This window comes from Schistocerca cancellata, chromosome 6, assembly GCF_023864275.1.
Source record: "Schistocerca cancellata isolate TAMUIC-IGC-003103 chromosome 6, iqSchCanc2.1, whole genome shotgun sequence".
Classification (NCBI taxonomy): Eukaryota; Metazoa; Arthropoda; class Insecta; order Orthoptera; family Acrididae; genus Schistocerca; species Schistocerca cancellata.
In genome coordinates this window covers 401,043,116-401,069,664 of record NC_064631.1, presented here as the reverse complement: position 1 = coordinate 401,069,664, position 26,549 = coordinate 401,043,116, and the positions used below count along the sequence as shown (strand labels likewise).

Below are 26,549 nucleotides of genomic sequence, written 5' to 3'. Positions count from 1 at the left end.
ATTATTCCTGTCAGCAACTTTGATGAACGAGACCTTAAGCTGATTATAGAAAAGTTCTCACACTTATCTGCCTGTGCTATCTTCAAAATTGTGTGGATGACATTTTTCCGAAAGTCTGACACTACGTCTCCAGTCTGATTCTACACACCAACATGAACAGTTGTTTGGTAGTCACTTCCTCAATGATTTGATGGATTCCAACTGAATATTACCTATCCCCTCTGCCCTATCCGATTTTAAGGATTCAAAAAAGGTCCTTCACTGACTAATACTGGAACCCCCTACATTTTCCCAATCAACTCCCATTTCTACTTCTAGTATCACATCATCAGACAAGTCCACTCCCACAGAGACCTCCAGTGTACTCTTGCCATAAACCTGCTATTGACATTGCACTCTTAAATGTTAAGTCCTTGTTTTAAATTTCACCAAAGGTTGTTCTGACTTTTCCACATATAGGGTTAGTCTTTCTGACAACTATTTTTCAATTTCTCACATTTATCCTGCATCTATTTCACCTTTGCTGTCCTCTAATTCCTACTTATTTCATTCTAGGTGACATACTGCTATATTCTTGTCTTTTGCTGAAGATTTTTGTACTAATTTTTATCTGTCCTACTTCTGATTACCACTGTCCATTTCTCTTCAACTGATATGACTACTGTACTATTCATTATTGCATATTTAGTCATTGAGGACATCAAACACTTCTTTCCACAGTGAGTCTTCTTAAACTCCAGTCTACTGTTCATTGTTATTTAACTGTGATCCACATGCCTGTATCTGCCCAGAGTACACCTTACAGTTGCACAGCTGATTTGAGAATCAGTCAGAACACAATGTAATCCAGCTTTCACATCCTGTTTCTCTAGGAGTTTACCAATTATACCACCACCGCTGATGATTTTTGAATACTGTATTCACACTTTGTCCTTATATCATTCCTACTACTGGGCCCATATTCTCCTATAAGTCTATTCTATTCTGTCCCCTATAATTGCATTCCAATTACCTGTGCTTATTAGATTATCATTATCCTTTAGATCTGCATTATCCCTTCAACATCCTTGTATACTTTCTCTAACCCTTCATCTTCTGCTTATGACATTGGCATGTATATTTCAACTATTGTTGTGAGTGTTAAGTTTCCTGTCAATTCTGATGAAGACACCCCATCAGTGAACTGTTCACAGAAACACTACCCATCCTGCCTTGCTGTCCATAAATTCTACTCCTGTTATATGATTTTCTGGTGCTATTGATATTACCCTATATTTGTGTGGGTAGAAACTTTTCTTCTCATTTTGCTTCACTGATCTCCACAAGACCAAAACTGAGTCTTTGCATTTCCCTTTTCCGATTTCCTAGCTTCCTTGCCACATTCAATCTTCTGACATTCCATATTTCAACTCTTGGAATGTTACATTTTGTTGGTTACTCTACCTTTTTCTCATGGTTAGTTCCTCCTTGGTTGCACCATCACAGAGCTCTGAATGGGGGACTAATCCAGAATCTTTTGGCAATGGAGATATCATCAAGATCTCTTCCAGTTACAGGTCAATTATTCTATGGGTAAATATCACACATCTTAAAAAACAGTGGTTTCCTTTGCATTTTGCATCCTCATGCTATTGATCTCTGCTGATTCTTCAACCCTTAGAGGTGATTTTCCACCCAAAGGGTAATATGGATGGTTGGTTACTTGGGCGATAAGGGATTGAACAACAAGGTTATCAGTTTCTTTGTTAAGACAGAGTTGTTCATCAGCAGTTAATGGCACCGGCCAGAAACTTGATCATGTTACGGAAGGTGTGACGATTCAAGGCATTGAAATCAATACTGTTGTCAGAGCTGTGAGATACCTTAAATAGACATAAAAGTACATGTGTCAGGCCGTATTATACTTGTGTCATGCCTTATACTCAGAGCACAAAAGGGGCCTCCCAGGGCTCACCTGTGGTGAGAGAACCCCACTGACATGAGACCCATGTTTGCCATTTACAGACAATGACAGTTACAGAGTAAAGAATGCCTTCTAGCCAGGAAATCAATAATAGCAAAAGTGAGAAGGCTGGAAACCTAATGGAAATCAGTTGGACTGACTATAATAAAACAGTTGCTTTGTAACTGTCTGCTCTTCTGCCATCTCTGACAAAGCCACTGGTTGACTGAGGCGACTTTACCTGAAGTCTTCAGCTGCCATCACTGATGATTTTTGTTTTCAATTATCCTTGTCCCAAAATCTTTACCCACATATGTGTAGGCCACATATATTGTACAAACACATGCCTGAATATCTCTCTCTCTCTTACACACACACACACACACACACACACACACACACACACACACACACACACACACCTGTGGCAAAATTCTAACACAGGAGTCAGGACATTTTGCTTACTAGTCGAAGGTACTACCCCTTGACACTTTTGTTATAACATTATTGTAAAAGACACTTACCTTCCCAGCATTAAGGGAGATTCTGCTCGTTAAAACATCTTCCACATAGGAATTAAGTGGAACTCCTTGCACAGTGACAACAGCTTCATGTTTCAGTAATGTTTTATTTGGATCTTGTGGATGTGGTACATACATTACAGTCTCATCCACAGCTATATGACGGCAGAATGTGAGCTGCAAAAATATCCAAATTGGAATTCATTTTAACTTTTCTGAAAAATGATTTTGTGAAGGAGAATTTCAACATAAACACTGTAAATATTTAACTTTACAAACTCACAGTAAAGAATAGACAAGCAATAAAGCTGACAAACATTCACCTGTCTACAAATTCAATCATTCAATATTCTTAAGCATATTAACTGCAATTCATTTGGTATCATCCAACTATATTTTGAATACATAATGAAGTTCAGTCTCTCAATCAGATCTATGCTCCAAGGTAAATCCCAGATAAAATGACAATTTGAGATTCACATGCACACCTTTTTGTCGACTAAAGCAGCATATGATAGCTGAGGTAGAATAATTGTCATGAGCTGACTGTACCAGGAATCCATAAAAAAACTGGTAAGGTGAGACACGAAGTAGTATAAGAATGGGGAGAATGAGTCAGACACATTAAACACTGAAAACAGGGTATGGCAAAGAGATGCACTCATCTGCCCCATTTATAATGCTGCCCTGGAGAAGGTAATGGGAGATGCAAACCTTTTTAGCAGGGGGATGATCTTCCATAATCAGTGCCAGAACTTAAGTAGATGACAGTGCCAGGAACTTTAAAGGCAAGGGGGACATTTAACACCCTTGAAAAGACTAGCATGAATGGAGGATTAAATGCCAACTGGTAGAAAAAATACATGGCTGCAGGAAAGGCACCCAAGGAGAACATGCCAGCCTCAGTAACAGTGGGAAAATATACCTTTGAGGGAGTTTAGGAGTTTAAGTATGTGGATTCAACAGTCACCTACTAGACAATTCCTATGAAATCCAACAGATTAATGGTAGCCAAAGTCTATTTTGCTTTAATGAGACTTAAGGCTCCTCACTGGCACCACCAAGTTACACAAAACACTTATGACAGCAGTGGTGACACATGGTTCCAAAACTTTGATTCTAACAGCAACAGACCCTGAAATGGACACAACTGAAAGAAAGCAGCTTTGAGGAATCATTGGCCTAATTTGTCAAAATGGAATATGGAGGAAAAAGACAATTGTGTTGTAAGACTGACCTATCAGAACACTAATGAAATCATCCAGACTGAGGAGGGTTGTACATGTAGTACAGATAAGTGATGCCAAAGTACCCAAAAAGGCATTACAAGAAAATCCAGGACAGCAGGGAGGGAGTGATCAGCCAAGAACCAGGTGGGAGGATCGAGCATCTCCACAAAATAGATTAAAGAAATCAGTTTTATCAGGCAGACAGATTAATGGCAGAAAATTGTTTAATTCTCCATTATGGCGTGGTATGTTAAAAATGTGTGTATTCATGCTGCTATGCAGTGTTCTACAGAGGGGTCCAAAAAATGTATCCACTGTTTAAAAGTCCATAACTGGCAAACTAATTGACAGAGTTGTCTCACCTTTGGTAGTGTAATAGTTTGTAGTTCCAGCAATCACCACACAAGCGTTGTATTGCATTGTTTTGTTTTGTCAGATGACAGTCGCCACAGTGTTCTGTTCTTAGTTGCACCTAGTTACTCGAGTAAACATGGCTGGCGCAAGGCTTACATTCGATGAAAGGAAGTCAGTTTTGAAGTGGTATTTTAGGTATGAAAACACTAATGAGGTTCAACGGCAATGGCAAAATGAGTATCAAACAGAGCCACCAACACATTTAACAATTCGTCGCATTCGAGACAAATTTGAAACCGAAGGCTGTGTTAAAGATGTACACAAACAATGATCTGCACGACCTGTAACAGCAACAAGTCCAGTTAATTCCCATCGTGTGTTACATTTCACTCGCTCACCACAGAAGTCTGTGAGACATTGTGCCCGTGAAACTGGAGCGAGTCGCTCAAGTGTTCGGCGAATTTTGAAGACAGCAAAGTGGAAGCGCTACATACAATGAATGAGGATGACCCAGATCGTAGAATGGAGTACTGCTAGTGGTTTACTAATATGGTGTGCAACGATGAAGAGTTTACAGAGATGATTGTATGCTCTGATGAGACACAGTTCAAAGTCAATGGTACAGTAAATCGCCACAATTGCATCTACTGGGCCGCTGAAAATTCGAACGTCCATGTAGACAAAGCCGTGAATTTGCCAGGAGTAAATGTGTGGTGTAGGTTGTCTTACCGGGGCTTGATTGGACCATTCTTCATTGAAGGCACAGTTACCGGTGAGGTGTACCTTCGAAAGCTTCAGACATCCATTTTACCTGCCATCCAAGACTTGTATGGAGACGGAAGAGTGTACTTTCAACAAGATGGTGCCCCAGCCCACTACCAAAATCGTGTTAGGGTGTATCTCGATGAAAATCGACCAGGAAGATGGATAGGCCGTAGAGGTGCTGTGGAGAATCCACCACGTTCTACAGACCTAACTCCTCTGGACTTTTACCTGTGGGGAACACTAAAGGACATTGTTTATCAAAAAAAGCCACGCACAATGGATGAACTTCGAGAATACATTGCACATTCATGTACAAATATTCAACTGAACATGTTGCAGTCAGTAGTTCGTGCTGCAGTTCGGCGGTATCGTTTGTGTGTGGATGTTAATAGTGACCATTTTGAACACCTACAGTGATATCTAAGTTGCACTTTAAGCTACACTTTCACCAAAGATTAGACAGCTCCGTCAGTTTGGCTGTTATGGACTTTTAAACAGTTGATAGATTTTTTTGGACCCCTCTGTATTTAAATTGCCATATATCATGCTGTATTCACTTTAAAAATGTGAAAAAATACCACTTAGCCACTGAATCACTGCGCAATCGATATGTCGCACCGTGGTCTCTAACAGAACATCTCTACCTTAGGAAGACATGGTTCGCACAGGTCAGAGCCACAAGAGCAGTGACAGTGAGACCGGTAAGGTGAAAGTTCACTCAGGGCGAGGCAGCCAAGCTGAAACCTTGCAGCGAGGCTACGATTTTTCTTTTAGTGGGACTTGGGTGAAATCTGCCGAGTTGCTAGAGCAAGCACAGTGTCCAAAAGCAGAGCCAAATCCACACCCAACAAAACAGCCTACACCACTTAACCTTTCAAAGCCCACTACCCCTTGCCAACACGTGGTCATACAATGTTTATGTATTTATTTGTGCCTTAATCATTACGTGCCTACTACAGTGTTTTATTTTAATCATCAAAATTGTTGAAGTGTTAACTGGCCAATTTCCCAACTGAGTAAGTACTAGATTTATTTACTTAAATGAGTTTATGCAAGTGTGGCTCACCCAACTGCGTGGTTATAGATCTTACTCCTTGTATTCACTGTTGGTTTTGAAGTGGCCAACCACTAAGGGATTTAAGATCTTTTCATTCATGAAGTTTGAGTATTTGTGCCATTCAGGACAGAATATTTGACACCAATTTTGTCTAGTTATTTCTTCTGCATGTCTTGCACACCTCTGGTATCCAGCAGTATAGTTTTTTTTTTTCCATATTATGCTGTTTTCATGGAGCATACTTGCTTTTATTGTATTGCTACAGCTTTACTTCATTTGCTATTGGTCAATGTGATACAGTTTTACGATTAAAGTTATTCTGCTTCTTAGCAGTCAGTGCAACTGGAGGTGTTTTTCAATAGATGTTTAATAAATTTAACTTAACTGTGTTCTGTTAAAATAGGGAGAACATTCACAAAACAAATAATGTTTAAATCTCCTATTGCCCTGTCCTTCCTACCAAAACACAGCCTGTCACAGGTACTGTGTACCACCCACGAAAGTATGTACTGTATTATGGCTTACATAAATCACACTTTTTCACACTAATTTGATTATGAGACCAAATGAAAAGTGCTACGCACACACGCACGCACGCACACACTCTTTTTGAGTAAAAAGACATAAGGAAAATGAAATTTATTTTCTTTAGAAAGATGATGAGTATTTATTTGAAGAGAAAATTACAGTATTCCAATGTATACAGTGTCACTTAAAATTAGTGTTTAAGAAAACATTTAAGATACAACCCTATGTTACATCTGGTCCATACAGTTCGTTAGCTTTTTCTTCTTTCACTAGCACACACACAGCATCTTTACTTTCTTCTCTGAAGTCCTCACCCCTGGAGAAGTATTCAGACCATAATTTTCAATTTCTTCTGTAACCATTCAGCTGACAGGGCTTCAATTTCCATTACAGCACACAGATATCTGGCAACAATTTTCCTTCCTTTATGTAATGTGTAAGAGGTCAGCACCATTCTTGGCATTATGATGAATGGCTAATTTCTTCACTAACACAGATTCTCCTCTCATCCTAATAGGCATACAGACTTGCATCACAGAGGTTTTTTCCCTTGGCTCTTGCCTTGGCACTTTTTTTCCTCTGCCCTTCAAACCAATACCCTTCATTTGACTTTCGACCCAATCTCTCCCCAGATGAGCGCGTATAAATGTTTAACCTTAACCAGATGTACGCAAACATCACAGTACCCACATCCTGCGACACCTCACTTTAGTGATAACTAACCCTTATGCAGAGATGGCAGTAGACCTTTTGATTTGGCCATTATGCCGGTGTGGGCATGGAGGGGCTCCACCTCTTAAAAAAACCACAATGTCAGATGTGTGTATTCTATACATGTACTGGCTGTACTGGTGTTTCTTTCTTTTTACCAAATTTTTGAATTTAATGTCACCAGCACTAACTTTACTTAACAGAAAGTACAGGGTCCACTGGGATTTTTTCCTCTCTCTGTATGCACATGCTAGTATCAGAACTGACATGTGTTCCCAGATTTTCCATATTTCTTTTTAAATTGGTCTGATAAATATTTTGTTTTTCTTACAGTGCTAGTAATATATGTATCTATTGTAAAGGATTTCTACAAGTAGTGCTGAAAAAGAAGTTGTCCACACAGCTACAATAGCACTTTTTCAAATAATTGCCTCAACACAACAACTTCTGAACAACAAAGTAACCTAAGCCACATCTTGCAATCTCATTCTTATCTCCTTCACTTTTGGCCCTCTAAGTACCAAACTTAAGACAATAGTGAGTTAGGGAGTCACAAATCATCCGTCATTTAATTTTTCATCAGTGGCACTGTTTGGCAAATACTCTTAATACAGCAGTATGATATTTAGTACCCCATAGAATTTCATCAACCATAAGCTGTTCTTGAGGTGTGCAATGATGAATAAATATATTATTGGCATGATCAATGAATGACTGGTATCTGATACATAGGTCAATTAGGATGGCGAGTTGCAAGACTTCTCACTACCAACAAGATGAAAGAACTTCATTATATGCTTAAAATGGCGAGCAGAAAGCATTTTTATCAAACCACGGAAATGCCGAAGATTATTTTGCGCTCCATTATGGGAGCACTGTAAGCCTTCTGTTTGAGTCCCATATTTAATACATAAGCTATAAAAACTTCTTAGCTCTTATTGACTAGTTTTTCAATTTTTATAAGGGCTGGAAAAAGTAGCAATATATTTAGTTATGTCCATAAACTGCCTAGCTGAGCCATTAGTTTCAGTTAGAGTAAGTCGCAGAATGTTGCATTGAAAAATAAATTGAAATAATCACTGAAGATCCTACTGGCACTATATACTTTGGTTCAAGCAGCTCATGAAATGAATGTGGTAATGGCTGTATAGTTTTAGATGCAATTACTTTAACATATTACTTTAGTATACTGCGCATCTTCCACTTTGTCTTCACTTTCATTAACAATATCACCAAGAACATCACTACCACTTTCTGAAACACTGCTTCTTTTGTTAAAACACTGGATCACTAGCACATTCCAAAAGTTCACAAATTTTATTGCCATTAAGTGACCTACTTTGGACCAGTATAGGATGGCATCTTGACAAAAAATCAGAGATGGGAAAAAAATAAACTAAACATTAATTTCAAATAATACAAAGAACATTAAGTAACAGTACTGTACAAAAACTAGAACACAGAATTCAAATACAGAAGGTAAACAAGTATTGCGAAGCATGCCAACAAACAAACAAAGCAGTATCAGAATAATCTATAACCAATATTTCACGATACGATGCTCATATCTGAACAGCCATCAACCTATACAAACACTGAAGCAGTGAGCATTAATCTGCACACCAACACCATCTAGTGGCAAATTCTGTAAGCTACACGAGAAAACAGTTGCAACTAATCAGCACCCTGACAGTAAAGGGTGACAGGTGTTATCATGACATTCAAAAGGCAAAGCCACACACACACACACACACACACACACACACACACACACACACACACACACACAAATTCCAACAGACATTTTCCAACACCATAAACTGGGACAACACACAGAGTGTTACAAATGTTTCCAAAACATTGTGTTGAATGGCATCACTTAATTTCATGATAAATGTATATGTTAGACAACATCTTTCTGAAGGGAATAGAGAGATCCAAAAGCAGTAAATCAAAATGCAGTGAAGGCTGATAGCCAGAAATAATACCCTGTTCACATTTTGTATTCAACCTGTGCCATATATAATCAGCTATATACAGAAAACTGCCCACCAACAAGACTTCAGAGCTTCACTTTATGCACGTATTTTCTGTAATCTTTTATTATTTGTAATACACAAATTTTTGTCACAGTAAGGCCATAATGTTTTGTTTTTTATATATAAATGTGAAGTGTAATGTACAAAACATATTCACCGAAGATACAAAGCAAGTATACTCCAATTAGTATTTCACATATATACAAAAATCCAATATCCATGTTGACACACAATATCCATGTTGACCCAAATGATCCTTTACAGAAGATCAATGGTTAGAAAGAGCACATACAGCTTGTCTCTTGTAATCATATAACTAACACACTTTTACCTAATGAGCATATGGATAGTCTTGGGCCACATTTATTGACACTAGAGAGGAATTTAATGCATTAGTATTTTTAAACTAAGTTTAATTCAAACTTCACACACTAATTTTGAAACCTCTACAACATCACAATGAGTGATTGTTCAGACTAGAGACCAACACTTTCTGTAATTATCTGGCTTCTCTGTGCTTTTCAGTGTATCAAATCCATCAGTGAAGAGGAAAAAGTTGTTGCTTTAAAGTTACTGTGTAGAGTTTTTTAAGTGCGTTGGCAATTTGTATAATTTTTCATCCACCCAACATATGAAATATACTCTCAATAGTTGTCCATAGGTCTTACAACAGATGTTTTGCTTGACAAATTAGCAGTTCCTATTTTCTAACTACATCACTCTTTCTTGTTGTTGTGAAGTAGCAGTGGATAAGCACTTATGTGTACATCCTACTGCTCTTAAACACATAACCCCTCAAACAACACTGTTGCTTAAACATATTGAAAAATATTTGACTGTTTCCTCTTAAAAACTGAATGCAAATATACTTACATTTCTTGATTTCAGTGTCATATGTCTTGCACTTGGATTAACTTGAGAATATTCACTGGCATAACACACATTTGGATTCCCAAATATCTGTAATAAAAACAAACTTTGGTAACATACAGAAAGTTCTTTATTGAGTTCATCCAGAGAATGGTGATACGGCAGTGCATAATAAATTGAAACAATGAAGTGACAGCAATTTGTGGTGCAGATATGTGAATGAGAGAAGTTCTTAAATCTTCCATCTTGAGAAATATGGACGTGTTTTGCTTTCCTGCGCAATTTTGTTGTGTTAACACCAATCACAACATATGCACTTAAACACCCAAAAATCGAGAATAGAAACATTAGTTACTGGCTGGGTGAGACACTTAAATCACTGGAGCTGTGCTCAGACTTTTTTAAAACAATGACTTGCACTCTGATTTCCTTAACAGCATCTTTACGTTTTAAAGTGAACACACTTCATGCGATGATGTAAGGGCACCAATAATGGTATGCTTTCAGTTCTGCCAAGCTGTTTGTTTTGCGCATCAAATGGAAAAAACAGCTTAGTAGAACATCCAGAAGCATACCATTATTCAATCATACCAAGAAAGTCTGGTAGATCACCAAGGGCAGAAGTAGTTTTATTTATAATTTTAAACAACTCGTGAGCATAGAGATAAGGCACTTATTACAAACACTGTTACTGATGCAAACATGGTGTCAGACAATCTGACAGATTTTAGACAAAAAGAAGCTAATTATGTTGTATACTTAAATTGGCTGATGTCAAAAACAGGACACACCCACTTTCAAATTGCTTTGACACTTCAACCTCAACATGGTAAATGTAACTAGGAAACTGAAGCTGGTAGTTTAACAAAAATATCATTTGGGTCTGTTTAAGTGACCTGGGTTGGAACAATTCCATGGGCACTAATAAATTTGTCCAATGTGGACTATTTAAAAATATGCGTAAAAAAAAGATTTACACCTTTTTCAAGTGCTAAGATTACATATCAGTATCACATTTAACTGCTCCACAATTCCCCATTTAAACTATGTTCAAACATAACTCCAGACAATCTAAAGACAATGTAAGTAACAATCATGTCAACACATTCCAAGTATGGCTTTAACACATTATGAAGTGCCAACAACCAGTGCCATCTCTTACAATAATAATAATAATAATAAAAGTTTCTTAATGCAACTGCAACAGCTATAGGAAGCTCAGTAGTAAGTACAGCCTTACTAACACTTATATGCATACAACAGATAAGAATTTATCAGTGTATGTTACCTACTACAGGATTAAAAGCAGTTTTGAGCTTGCGATCAAGGATATACACATACCAAATACACAGACACAAGGGTCCCTGTATGTCAGAAACCTCTACAGTAAGGTCACGACAAATGACACTATTGAAATTGTTAGATGTAATTTGCCAGTTCAAGACAAGATTAGTATAGCAGCAGGTACAAAACTAATTCAAGTTTTAGATTTTGTTTTAGCTAACAAAAAAATATGGCCTTGGGATGGCACTGTGTGTAAGAGTCACTTGTGAAAAAATGACACACTGCTTAGAAATAGACAAAGAATATAGGTCATTTTGTTACAAAAATTAACAGTAGATGAGTCGGCCATGTTGGATTGGATAACTGACGTCCAATGAAACTAAATAGGGATATTTCAGGGTTTTGTTATTAAATTGTAATGTTTTGAGGGATGTTTTGAACAAAAACCATAGTTTAATATGATGTAAAAAATTTGATGAATGCTGTAGTAACAATAACTCAATTTCCACAAAAACTGGATGAAGGAAGTTTTGGAAATGAGCGACTCAATTTTCAGCCCATTATATCCTGCTTCCACAGTAACTGAATATGAAGTTACACCAACAATTAGTTCATCAACAGCAAAGCTAGCTTCCTTGCATTTTTCATAAGCAGAAGGGATTGTTTAGATCTTACTATTAAGAAAGTTGACAGCAAATTTCCGATTTTAAAAAAAATCTACATGAACTGGCCTCACTGATGCAACCTCATACCATCTACCATGATATAGGAGAGCATTTTCATTCACCTCAATCATTCATTCAAGCTCTTGTTTACCTTTGACCAACAGCGAAATACATAAAGAACTCTTTATTTCAACGTAAATTGAACAGCCACTGGTTTTTCTGAAAATTATTTTACATACCTGTACTATAGACTACAGAAAATAAATAGCAGGTGAATGCGCACTCCTACAGAAAAACAGCACTTAACGAAGAATGAAAACATTCCAAAGAAATTTCACAGGAAAATGCCCAGCAAATAGAAAAATGTTCCAGAACATCTAAGGTCAGACATTTTCAAGTTAACAATCCAACAGCTTCAATTATAATGAAGTTGAGAAATGCACATAAATTTTATTGCTCTGGGGTATTAGTAATTGGGGTCTAGTGCAGCAGGGGATACAACCCGTCGGCTTCGAACAATGACGTCACAAGTCGCCAGAGACCATGTATTACAAAGATGAAAGAGCTGAGGAGAATGTTGAGAAACAAAGGAATGTGAGAGAGATAAACATTGATCTTGTCAAAAGCCGAGAAGCGATTCTTCTTAGTGTTGTAGCTGCCTTCAGTAGCTGATAAGTGTTTTTTGGCTTTTAAAAAAAAATGTCATGAGATAGAATAAACTGATCCTACTTTATTAAGCAATCAGTAAAAAAAACGAAATTGAAACATAACAGCAAAAGGTTTTATGTTTTAGTTTAGTTTTTTTATTGATTGCTTAATAAAGTAGGATCAGTTTATTCTATCTCTTGAGATTTTTTTTAAAAAAAGCCAAAAAACACAATCCACATTACCTCAATATCATTATGAAAAATATTAAGTACCGGCTGAATAAAAAACAAACAATTAAGTTAATTAAATCACATGTTTAATGATGTACCGAATATCAAGCGATCGCTTTTAGATTAACATTTAATTATTTTAATGATAGTGCTTATTAGAACACAGAACTGTTTTATTATCTATGCCTCAAAGTGAAGACATTACGATCTATGACTAAGGAATGACGTCATTGTTCAAAGCCGACTGGTTGTATCGCCTGCTGCACGAGACCCAGTAATTGATATTAACAAGTATTCTATCAGCCAAATCTGCCGCTCTTGACGTATGGCTCAAGGAGCATTTACAGCCAAGTAATAAAATTGCCTTGAAATTGCATTAGCAGAAACCTGCTATACTATGGGGAGCACTGAACAGAATGTGTATGCTCCATAGGATGGAAAAGGGCCATGTTCTCTATTTGTTAGAAGAACTTTGAATCTGTATAGCAAAAAAACAGAAGCAAGCAAGAGTGCTCAATGGACAAAGCAATTTTGTACCCACACCTACTTTGCTTTGTTTGGCAATAATATGTTAATCACTGGCCACCTCACATGTATTTCTTGCCTTGTCATTAACTAATATATAGTACACTGCATATCAGCTTCATTTTCTTACGTTGGTTGTATTACTCATTTTTTATTGTTCCTTCTCTCTTTATACAATGTATTTCATTGACTATATAATCTTATATACTATTACAATGTTGTATTACCCTTTTCTTGGTATGATGTGTCATGGGATACAAAAGCCTTCTAGCAGTTAAGCTCCTCCGTCCACTTCTCACCTATGCTGCAGTCTGGTGGCTACTCCAACAGAGGATGCTGATTACTTATTTAAGTCTTGTTTCACATATTTGGTTTCCCTGGTAAATTTGTCATTCTTATATTATTTTTAGTGCTGTAAGCTCATTTTAGTGTATGTTACCTTATATGCCCCACTGTGGATTTTACCCACTGTATTTTTCATTTTATTGCATTTTGTACAATCATGTAATTGATGAACACGTGTAGGCTTACAGTAGTGACATCTTATAAGCTTATAAGACAAAAACATTTTGTACTACTGTACCTTAGTTTTTCATGAAGATTAGTGCTGTTCACAGAATGGCTCTAACTGCACTATGGCTTAGTTTACACTGTTTTAAATGTGTGACAATCCTAAGCTAATTTCCTGTGTATTTTTTAATGATGCAACTATGGGTTCATTATATTAAGTCATGTTTTAAAATGGGCATGCCTTGTGATATTTTAATCTCATGTTTTCCATGTGTATGAAAGTCATTTTTCATTAGGGATATTTTGTTATTTTATGATCTAGACTGTCCTATTTGGTTTTTCCATGTTCTGCAACAGATGTGAAGATCACAGAGAACTGGCAGTGTAAGGACCAGGAGGTTCTGTGGTCACTGCCAGAAATAATAGAAATTCATTCTTCAGTAATTACACTTTTGCTTCAATATCTGCTGTAGTAGTTAAGTGTTACAGGACAAGTTCCAACTTACAACAGTAGTGTCCACAAAATTTTATATACTCAATGATTACATAAATATGGATGATCATATTATGTTCCTTCCACTCACACAAATTGTCATTGCAACATGGCACTGTTAGTGAAATAGGGCTGTAATGACTTAAAATATGATTTAGGCCCACTGACACGGCAAGTAATAATTTTACTTCGACACAGATCCATGTGCACCGAAGTACATAGGTACTTCAAATAACACAATTTAAGTAGAAACTAAAGCAGCTCTCCAGTATAATGAGAGGACTAAACTTTCAGTATTAATTCCGAAAAATACGTTTTCTCCAAATGTCTGCTATGTGTGCCTATTTCATTAATCCTGGATTCCACAGAGCACAGTTTGAGGCAACACCAACTTTAAATCATTTCTGGGTTATTTTTTGATAACATACAATCAACGTGCTGTACATGCTTTCGCCATATCACAGGTCTTGTGGTGAAGGAGGTGGCGGAACACAGTTCAACGCCGAGTTGTGCAATAAACTGATCTTCGATTCCCACGGCGAAACTGCCCCCCCCCCCCCCCCCCAGTAACGTTTTCGCGCAAGACATTCTGACCGAAGGTCAGCGTCGACTAGCGAACCGATGACGAGAGCAGCTGGCCTACCGCGCGGAAAGCTACCAGCCGCCGTCCATGGCCCAAGTATGGCGTCACCTTCGGTGTGACAATGAAATGAACGGCCGAGCGCCCCCGGTTACGTCCCACTCCGCCGGGGCCGAAGTGCAATGCAGCCACTGCCACTTGCATCTTGCCAATGTACGGGTAACGTGGCAACACACGCGTCAAGAACTCTAGCGCTACGGGATAGCGTATGCACGCAGATCGTCGTGTACAGGCAAATGGTGTTGACGGCAAATTTATACGTCAGAATGCAGTAAGAATTAAGTCATTAGCCTAACAACCACAGACCAAGTACATGCCACCTATCGTTTCTCTGGTCCTTCGCAATCTGATTGTCGGAGACAAAAGTGAATTTTGGTTCGTATTCTTCAATAGCTTGTTACAGATTACGCCTGTAGCCATCGCGAACACGCGAACACGCTCATTCGAAAGAGGCAGTGCCTTTTGAGCTTTCTGGTAATTGTTACTTCGTGATTCAGTGACAAATTCAGTCCGAGGGTTCGATCTTTCACTTACCGCTACCTTTACCTTTTGCGATTCTCTGTGTATGTGAAAATTACAAGGTCACCTATCTGGGCCACGTAAGCTTACAGGCTAAATAGTTATTCAGTTTTCAAAAATCTTTCACCCACTATTTTACCCCTTAGAGGTTGAATTTTAAAAAATGCTTAACTTTTTACTTTCTGACTGAGAAAACAAATACCAGTTTTCCTAGTTCTAGCTACAAAGTTCCCTTAGTAGCGACATACTTTCAGAAAGCCTTTCATCCCATATTTACCCTCCACTCCCAGGAGTGTAATTTCGGGCAATGCTTTCATAAACAATGTCTACAGTATAAGATCCACACTCTCTCCAAACTTCAAGTTCCTATCCTTAGTGGTTTTGTATGGGCAATGATGAGTCAGTGAAATCAGTCTGACCGTACTTCACCCCTTATGGGTTGATTTTCCAACAACAAAGACATGCGCACGTTTTATTTCTAACAGAGAAGCCAAATATGAAATTTTCATAGATTCTGCTACAAAAATGTTTGCAGAATGAACTATTTCCATTAGAAACTTTCATCCCCCCGTTTCTCCCCATAGTGGTCGAATTTCCAAAAAGTCTGAAAGAAGTATTTTTTATTTGTAAACGAGAAGTTAAATACCATTGTTCATAGATGTAGCTTTAAAAATACTTTAGTAGTTCCTTAATTTTTTTAAGAGCTTTCACCCACCCACTATTTCAGCACCCCCTCCCCCCCCCCCCCCCAATAGGGTTAATTTCCCAAGAACTCGCTTATTTCTGACCGAGAAACCAAATACCAATTTTCGTAGGTGTGGCTTCAAAATTCCATTAACAGAGACATTTTTCAAAAAACTTCATCCCTATTTCACACCCTCAGGTTTGGAATTTCGATAAATCCCTCCCTAAACGAGGTCTACCACATAAGATCCACACCTTCAAATTTCAAGGCTCCCTCCTTAGATGGGTGGTGATTGAGTCAGTACAGCCTCCGCTACCAGCAGACCTCCCTGAATTAAGAAACTGGATTGAAGCAGCTGTTGCTACAATCACTGAAGACACACTTAACATTTGGGAAGAACTCTGCTATAGACTTTTGTGCCGTATGACAAGTGGTGCTCACACCGAACATTTATAAGGTTCTTGGTAAAACTGTTTGAGTTGCTCTTTCATTTGACATATTTATAACTAAGTTTAATGTAGTAATTATTATAAAGCGTTAAAACCCCGATATTCATTTATAAAAACCCTGTATTATTGACGGCGCTCTTATGTGTATCTGTTGTGTTTATTGATCTTATGGAAAACGCTACGACCTTACGCACTAATCCAATATTTAAGGATTTTAAGGTAACGCTATCAAGCTATATTATACAAAGCCCTGCCTTCTACGACTTATATCTATGGACCTTCATTACCGGCAAATCCATATAATTGAAATCAGCTTCGCAATGACACACCCATTCATCATTCCATCAGGTAGTTGATCTACTCCATTCTCCTTAGCTGAATGCATTCTCGTGTCACCGATCGCAAGAGTTACGTGATGACTGAGCTCAAGTCAGGCAGGGCATTACGATTCAACCGAGACCACTGTAGAGAGCATGTAGCAGTCACAAGGGCACTGTCTGTCATCAATTTACTAACGGATGATCATTTGTTTATTCGGTTATTACTCCCTTGAAATAAACGAAATCAAACTGCAATTTGTCAAACTACATTTAAAATTTTTCTTCTGTAATTTACGTATGTGTAAATTAACTGTTCTTCAAAGTGCCGCTATCTGTGCTGGTAGTTACCTATTGAGAAAATGCACGGTTTCGACCCTGAAGCTGAGAACCCGCATACCAAGGCTACAAGACTAGTAGTTCCGTGCCAGAAATGAAGGTCATGACAGTCGAGTTACGCGGTCTAGAAAGAACAGTACGCGCTGTTCTAAAAACATTTTCACGAATACAATTACCTGACAATATTGTAACTGCCCCTTTAGGTTTGCCGACGTACGTTATGATAAATCATCTCACGTCTTCGAGTGCAGTGACACTTGCGAAATAAAGTCGACTCAATTCCCTATGTACGTGGTACCGGTAACTGCTATACTAGTATAGTACTGGTACTCTGCAACTACTGAAATGTTTTTTGAGGTTACGGCATGTTTTATTCAGTTAAAACATAGCCACCAATACCAGGGCTTTCTCGATAGTTTCTTGCTTTAACGTGAATGTTATGTCTGCATCCACGTTTCACTAGAACTTTCCCTTTCGGCACTGGAGCTGTAAATAAAAATACAGACACAGGCCATAAGTGAATTATGTCTAACGGTAAAGTAATATTTTTCAGACTGTTAGTAACATTCACTGGGCAGCTTCGGACGGAGGAGAGCGGGAAGGGGGGACGACTACTTCCCGCTCCCCGCCTCGTCGTTCGCAAGCATTCGGACCCACTCACTGCACATAAAATACACTGAAAGTCATCTGAAGCTCATAAACAAAAAGATTCAGATCTTTTTCAAAAACGTGAAATCTTTGACACGGCATATTCTAATATCTAACTAGTACCAATGAAGAAGATTGCCATTTAGGCTCTACCTATTACGAAAAAGTCGTGAGGCAGGGCTATATATAGTATAGCTTAGTAGCTTTAATTAAAAGTCTTTAAACAGAAAGGTCTTAAGTCGTGATTTTGATTAACTGACTATTGAAAGGATGACTAATTATTCCCAGATACTTCGTGCACAAGCAGCTGGAGTGAGTGCAGAGAATATAAAATTCAACAACTCGGGAAGTAATTTATGAATTTCTAAATGAATGTTATACATGAATAGGTCCAGAAATTGAAACAACCGCTACTCATTCAGAGCTGATTTTACTTATATTTCGGTCGATTAACGTGCTAGCTTCTCCGAGTCACCCTCTTTGGGGTACGTTGGAAATAATTTCTTCATTCTTCTTAATCTCTTCCTATCTTCTTCCGAGATCATGTATTTGGGGTTTTTTTGCAGATTTGTCTTGGAACCTTATATTTTGATCTTTGGTAATTAGTTTTGCTGTTCGATGAATTAGTAATTTTTCTGATATCTAGTTTTTTCAACCAGTTGGGTTTTGTTTTGCGGTTACGGAAAAAGTCAAAGGATTGTTTGGTTAATCTGTTAAGAGTTCATTCTGAGAAATTGCATCTAAAAGTTTTTTGATTTTCTTGTAGAGTTTCATTTTTTATGTATACTGTCTAATTATCTTTGAGTTTTGGTCCTATGATTTTCCTTAAAATTGTTCTTTCCTTTATCTCAAGTTTCTCCATTTAGACATTGAAGTTCATGTTTAGTGTTGCTGCTCGCTTGCTATCGTTGAAATCATTCTGATTTTTTCCTCTGCCTGGCTTACGGAACTCGTGATGTCAAGTTTTAGTAGTGTTTAATCAGTCACTCGATTTTGGGAAGCTCCATCAACAGCTATCAGTAACACCGTCTCAAAAATTCTAACGCCAGAAGTACAGACCAGGTTGGCTAGGCTGATGGCAACGACCATTTGTCGATCCAAATGCGTGTTGCATATTTAATGATCACCACAAGAAAAGAATGTGATATTTTTATTTCCCTTTATGGAATGACTGCTTACGTGTCTGTGATGGTGATAAATAGAAAGCACATCCACATTACTTAACACTGGTTCTTGAAATGTTGTATGTATGTCTTCGTGCTACATCCCTAATAAACTGTAAACGGACCGAAATCTGCCACCTGCTTCACCTACGCCAACCCACTTAAGTGATCAGAGGCATTCGCAACAGCGTGGGTGGGGGATGGGTCGATAGATCTGCACCATCTCCCTGCAACATTACAGGCTTTTTCATTCATATATTGAATGGATAACCAGTCCACTGGGATGTTATGAGTTTTTTTATCACCTCAAATTTAGTTCTTTTGGCATCAAACCTCTCGAATCTGGCCAATTCCTATCAACAATAGCAATTTTAGACACTTTCCTCTCCTTGAAATATTCTGCGGGTGCTCATGTATGCGATTATTCAATAACGCATCCACCCAACTTGTTACAGCCAGGTAAAGCACACACCTGCCGGGTATTCTTTCATTCTTTTCCCTAGTGATCATCAATCTGAATTAACTTTTTTCCAGCAAAACGGCTAACAAAAGAACTCACGATTTCGAGGCTGGTTTAAGCACAAGGTTTCAACGAACACAAGCCTTAGAGTCAGCCCACCATCTTCGTTTGAGCACCTCATGTGGTTGAGGCAGAGGCATGTTCAATTTCGCCAGCTGATACACGTATGTCTCTTCACACTCAAAGTTCATTCTGGATACGAAGGTCACATTACGATTGTGTAAAAAATGTCGACGCGTTAAAGGGGAGGCCTTAGAACAATCTACTTCAGTACATACGGCATTTGAACTGTGTTAACCTCTATCGGCGAAGCAGTTTTTGTTTTCTGTCCTCTGAGGGCAATGACCTTATACTCCTTGTGTCTTTGCACTTCCACAGGACAAATATTCCTGCTTGCCTAAAGAGGATCGAAGTTTAAAATAAACAGTACATACGCAAAGAATACCGTAAGGTGAAAGGGTAAAGTCTTCAGCAGTTTGACAACGTCCAACACGTGCTGTAAGCATTCCTTCATTAAGCCTTGGAAGAAAGCCAAACAGCTGATGCATTTCGGAGCCAATGTTGCGTAAGACCCACGGGAGTCTCACGCTGTAGGTCTGTTACGGAATAGCTGCACGTGACCAGTGCATGGACTTTGGACCACTGTAAGCTGTGAAGAACTATTAGCGCACCCGCTTGAGCATTTACCGAGTTCCTGTCGACCACACAATGCAATACAGCTGTGCGAACGTGTCTTCGGCGACTGTATTTGTCATTTATCCGTTAATATTTTTTAAATTTCGAAAAATCAGGTATCACAAATTCTAAAGCCAGCACCATTCCTGGTGAAAACTGCGTACTGATTCGTCAGCATTCTCAACGAATGCTAACGTTCAATAATACCACAGGTATAACGTTGATTTACAGGGCGCAGTTTATGGCACTGGTCAGCAAAGGCCTAAAATTATTATGGCAAGTACAACAATACTTTATACCATCAGCAAAGAAGTGCTGTTATCCAACCTTACCCATGAACGAATTAATTCCTGCCTCCTCTTTATTTCTAACTGCAAAACAAGCATGGATGCCTAGCTGGTAGAAAGATTGGGGACACGAAGAATTACGGAAGTTTTAAATAATATTCAATTGTGAAAACTGAAACGTTACACAATCTGGTCAGTACTTGCCTCCAAGGTAGAAAAAAATTAGTTTTCATCATTATATCTTCCTACACATTTCTGAGCCAATGCTGCATAAGACACACATGACTCAATTGGTTCAATTTGAGTCCCTGCACTCCTGGCAGATCTACATTGTAAGTCATATCCCTGAACATAACAGATCACAATTTAGTAATCATGAGGTGTGGACAAGAGAACAAAGAGTGTGTGTGTGTGTGTGTGTGTGTGTGTGTGTGTGTGTGTGTGTGTGTGTGTGTGTGTGTGTGTAGGGGGGGGGGGGGGGTGTTGAAAGTCGGTAGAGCTTACAATATTGCAATAATGAGTACCACAATAGGTAATTCAGTTGAGGATTGACCATCTACAAAAAACCAAATCACAGAAGCTGGAAAAAGAAGGATAACTGCAAAGAAATCTTGGGTAGCAAAAGAAATAAATTACCTGTTAATGAATTACAAAAAATGTTCAGGAAAAGAAAGTAATACAGCAATTTGCCGCTTAGGAATGAAATAAAGGAAAACACAGTGAAAAGGCTGCAGAAAAATGCACAGGAATCAAAACTAAAATGTTTCTCTGAAGCACTGATTTAACATATAGAAAAGTCAGAACAACCTTCAATGAAATTAAAAATAAGTGTCAACATTCTGCTATAAAACATAGCAAAGAGTGCTGAAAATTTCTGCGAGTGCCAAAACTTGTCTGGTGATTTAATACAAGAAATAGGTTTTGACATGGAAGACATATGCACTCCAGCATTAGAGTTTCACAGACCATTAGAAGACTATCAAGTATGGCAGAAGGGATGGTTAAAATTATACTGGCCAGGAAGAGTTTGTTATGGTAATACCAAGTAATTACATACAAACTGCATGCAGCACAATGCAGATTTCATAAAATGCCAGAGCTTATATTTGTTACTTTAAGATTTGTTGGCTGGTGATATACAGAAACTAATGACAACTTGATAAACACCTTGAAGATTGATTACATGGAGTTTTCACTTAATGGTAGTGTAAAGGCACATAATTACAATGTAATGCTGTAAGAACTAATAATTGTACAACACCTGGCCAATTTTAAATTATCAAAAGCTTACTGCATGGTAGGACTGGGACAGTGCTCCCCTCCCTTGAAATCTTGATTGTGGTAACAGACTGATCAGTAACATAGACCAAGGTCTAGGTTAAGCAAAGGATGACATTTGGCAGTGAGTTGGCAAATAAAACAAATGTGAATATGACAAAGATTGCAAGAGATTAATCTCTAGTTTTGCCCAGTGGTGTCTGCATTTGAATCTTCTTCATTAAAATAAATGACATGATAAATTCAGAGAAGCTATGATGCTTAACAGACCAATCTGTCAGTACTTATATTGATGCAAAATATGTACATACATCACATATCAACTATGATAAATGCCACAGGGACTACTAGGTAATTTCATGCCTATATAAATGAGATACCAATCTTCAGAATCTTTATTACTGAACCACTAGTGGAAAAGCAGGAAGAACTACATACTGTGCTATTATGATGCATACAACTTTTTTTCCAAAATTCCAGAGGTACGAAGCATGCCAACACACACACACACACACACACACACACACACACACACACACACACACACAGGATGTTACTCAGTATTTTAGTATTATTTGGCTGTATAGCTTATATTCAAGTTTGGTTAACCATTGCAAGTCTATGAGGCAACTAGTTAATTGATTTTTTAAGTATGTAGCCACACTACTAGGCCTACTTGTTCAGATAAAATAATCATATATGGCAAAGCTAGTACAAAGCTAAAAATCACTTATTCACAACACACATTATATCCAGCTTTCAGTGTCACCATGTTGCAACTTTGCTGGCAGAGTAAAAGCATACTAATAAATCCTGTCAAATGGGAAGAGATTTTTCTACGTATACATCAAGCAATTAGCAGTAGCTCTCTACAATGGGTTTACCTACAACCAAATCTTTCAATAACAAATTCATGCCTGCAATGCCACATAGTTTTCAATTTCTCAATTAGTATGGGATATTTACAATAATGACCAATTGTTATCCACATTTAATTACTGGAGGTCACCTGATGGTGTTTCACAGACTTCTGTTAATTTTGTTGCAATATAGAAATACATTTCCACTTTAAGTTTTTAACATCTTTAATGCACTGATGAAGCATTATGACTTTCCCCAAGAGTAGTGATAATACTTGCGACAAAACCACATGGTTTCATGGTATAATAATGAAGACATTGTAATGAATATTTAACAACTAAGCCATTAGAAATAAATTACTTGTTACATTGGAGAACTACTGGGCCACGAAGCTACCTAAATTTTCTTTTACAAGCAACCACAGTATGCCTGTATTTTATGTACTCGCCAGAGAAGCATTATGACAATTATGCTAGAGCATGAATGAATCATTTGTTTGAAGTTGGTGGAATGACATATCCACCAAAAACTGGGCTAACATTCAATCAGACTTTCATAAACCTTGAATCACATATACATACTGATAACTTGTACTAAGCACTGAAAAATGTAAAGTCCCATACAATTTCTTCGAAATATGAAATGGAGCCACTATGGATAAGCAGCAGTATGCTTACAGTCTGATTAAAATTACTTTGTGACTGACAGAATGCGGTTGCAAAGGGCAGTCTTGCCAGCATGTAGCCAGCCACACAACACAAGGCACTGCATGTACAATAACAACATAAAACAATCAACACAATCAGCATGCAGCACTCGCCAAAGAACTGAGATTGGATAGCGGCTGCCTTTCCCACTCGTCGTCCATCAAGAAGGAATTTTAAACCAAGTATTCAAAAGAATACACTTTGGTTTATAGACTATACTATTCCTTAAGTTGGGATATCTACAATATACAAAAGGCAACACGATTAAATGCCAATTGTATCTGACAGGTGGAAGTGTTGCACAAATGACGAAAAAGCTGAGCTAGTAACTTAAAGACTTAATATCCTGCAGTATCACCATTTCCAGATAACCTTTCTGAATAGTTTGAGCTCATTACATGCTGCTTCCACAGTACCTGAATATTAAGTTACACTGACAATTAGTTCATTAGAAACAAAGCGCTCTTTCTTGAATTTTTCCATTAGTGGAAGAATCGGGAAGAAGCCTTCGTTCATAGTACAAAACAAGAGGTTAGCTCCTCGTTGCAGTATTAGAAGAATATTTACAATACAGAAGAAAACCATGTTAATTTCCATGCCGAATCTATATAGCAGCAAAAAAGCAACCACCTCAAAAACCACAATACATGTACCACAGCACAAATTTTTACCAAAGGGAACAGTCATACTTTAAACTAGAAAAAATAAAGTAAGCTCTTTGCTCATTTATGATAATGACTGACCTTGGAAAATAAAGCTTCAGTAATAATAATTCTCAACTGAAACAGAGTCCTAACTACTACTTATAAAATGTCTTGGGTTACAACTTGGGACAATCACTTGAGTTTTTGATAATTCTGATGGCTCACTCTCAGTCTTGAGGCTCAACTCACAGTGCAACCACATTCATAAGCAATAAATTTACTTCATGCTGCTCAATGCTGTACATAATGCTACATCCACAGCTATAATGTGCAGCCCACAATGAAATGGATGGGAGAGTTTACTTCCCATTGTACAACTTATCCCATTTAATTTTTTCATGGAAAACACATCTAATCTAATCAACTACAATCCAATTATGATTGTAGATGCATCACACCAAAAGTATAATTTACATGCTGTTTCCCTTTGCGAATTTTTTAACACATGCGGCACCGTGTTTAACAAATATCTTACGACTTTATTTTAAAAATCAGTATTTCAAGAAACTGATCATGTGAATCAATTACACCGAGCCACAAAGCACTGCAAGGTTATGGGGATATTAGTTTCTACATATCACCATATGGTAGCTATTACTGTTTACAAACAGCATGTTTTGGGCTGCATATACAGTATTTCTCCCGGAATTTCACTTTATTGCAACTCCGTATAACCATTGAGTAAGCATTTATTATCAAACAACCTATGTTTGTTTAACTTGGAATGACACATTTGTAATAAGTTACGAACGCGATTCAGTAACCGAGCTATTATTCAAAGGCAACAGATAGGCACGGAAAATCTGCATAAGAACCTTGCTTACCGATTGAGCCCACTTAGGAAACCCCCACTTGGAGCTAACCAGCCGATGTGTGTGCAGTATCCCATCAACCACTTTCCTTTCAATCACATCTGTACCAATAACGGCTGGGTTCATTGGATTTGGGTATTTCCTCCATGCTGCCTGGGCTACAGTTTCCCACGGATGACTGGAATTAAAAATACAAGACTCAATACAGAGTAACTCTTACCACCTGTTTCCACTCCACACCAACACTTTAACTTACTTGAATGTGTGTTCCGATGTCCAGATCTTCATAGCTGACGACTGTTGATTTCTGATGTTACACTCGCAATTATTAACTTAACCTTCTCACCGTCACTGCACACACACACAAACACCCGGTCAGACTGATCGACGTCTACTGCCAAACGTAACCTTCGCCCTGTACTCCCACTCTCCACTTTCGTCAATGATTGTATCAAAGATCTCGTAACATAGGACTTTCTCATTTTCAAAGATAATTTTTGAACAATATCGATTACTACTACCGCTACAAGAACCTACCACAACAAACATTAAGGAAGCGCTTTGCAAAATAGTGTAGTGAACATTATGTGTAAGAGCTCTAGCCATAAAGTCAATCAAATTAGGAAGCACGTTATCAGATGCAGATATCTATCAAATTTATTATAAAAAATTTAAATAACATAGACAGGATGAGTCAGGAGGAAAGCGACATGCTTTGAGGGGTGATAGTGATTCTGTACAAAAAGACATATGACTTATACCGAATGGTTTCCGCGATAGAATACATTTAATGTACATTATTATTTATTTCCTGTGTAATTCAAACATTGTCATTGCTTACATCGTACCACAATAGAATAGATAAGTCGAGACTTGAGGTCTATTACAAGTAGTGAAACTATCTAAAATTGGCCTACAAAAACTACCTAAGCTGCAGCCCCTGCGTGTCATGAGATTTTCAAAATTATCACGCAAATTATTAGTCCTAGAGAAAACTTTTTTTAGGTAATTTGATGTAGTTTAATTTTGTACTGCGATACGTTTTCGCTGGAAGATGCGGTTTTCCAATTATTCAATAAAAACTTACAAAAGTGACAGTAAATTGTTCTGCCTCAGAAACCATGAGGAATAGGGCTTATCTGTATGAAGTTTTTTGTTCATAATCACTAATATCATCACTCCTCAAAAGGATGTAGCTTTCCTTCTGACTCACCCTCTATTTGGAAGTTGTAAAACGAACAGGTAAACACATTTTATGTCCAGTATTTTGTTTACGATGTATATACGTATTTATTTTCTTTATTTGTGTGGCCAAATTGTCCGTAAGTGCTTTACAGTTCGTGAAGATATTTTAATTCTACCGTTACAGCTACAGGATAATGCGTGTTTTTTTTTTCAACAGAGACGTTTCGCTTCATTGTGGCAAAGCATTATCAGTGGTATGTAGTCAAGGATATGTACAGTTTGATTTGTTTTTAAGATCGAAAAACCAACAAATTGTTAAAGAACTGTTTTTCGATCTTAAAATAAAATAAAGTTGTACCTAAATATTTTTCATTACAGACCAGTGTTGA

At 37.7% G+C, this 26,549-nt stretch overlaps 1 protein-coding gene across 1 annotated transcript in view; it reads right to left on the bottom strand.

The window, feature by feature from the left end:
- The window catches only part of LOC126190725 (protein slowmo), a 32,752-nt gene extending 7,348 nt beyond the window's left edge, over positions 1-25,404 (bottom strand). Inside the window, exons 1-4 of the mRNA XM_049931214.1 lie at positions 25,232-25,404; positions 24,988-25,153; positions 10,020-10,106; positions 2,467-2,640 (exon numbers count right to left, since the gene is read on the bottom strand). Coding sequence (XP_049787171.1) covers positions 2,467-2,640; positions 10,020-10,106; positions 24,988-25,153; positions 25,232-25,263 — 459 coding nt within the window. The 5' untranslated portion in view covers positions 25,264-25,404. The remainder of the gene's footprint in view (positions 1-2,466; positions 2,641-10,019; positions 10,107-24,987; positions 25,154-25,231) is intronic.
- Between the last annotated feature and the right edge of the window lie 1,145 nt (positions 25,405-26,549).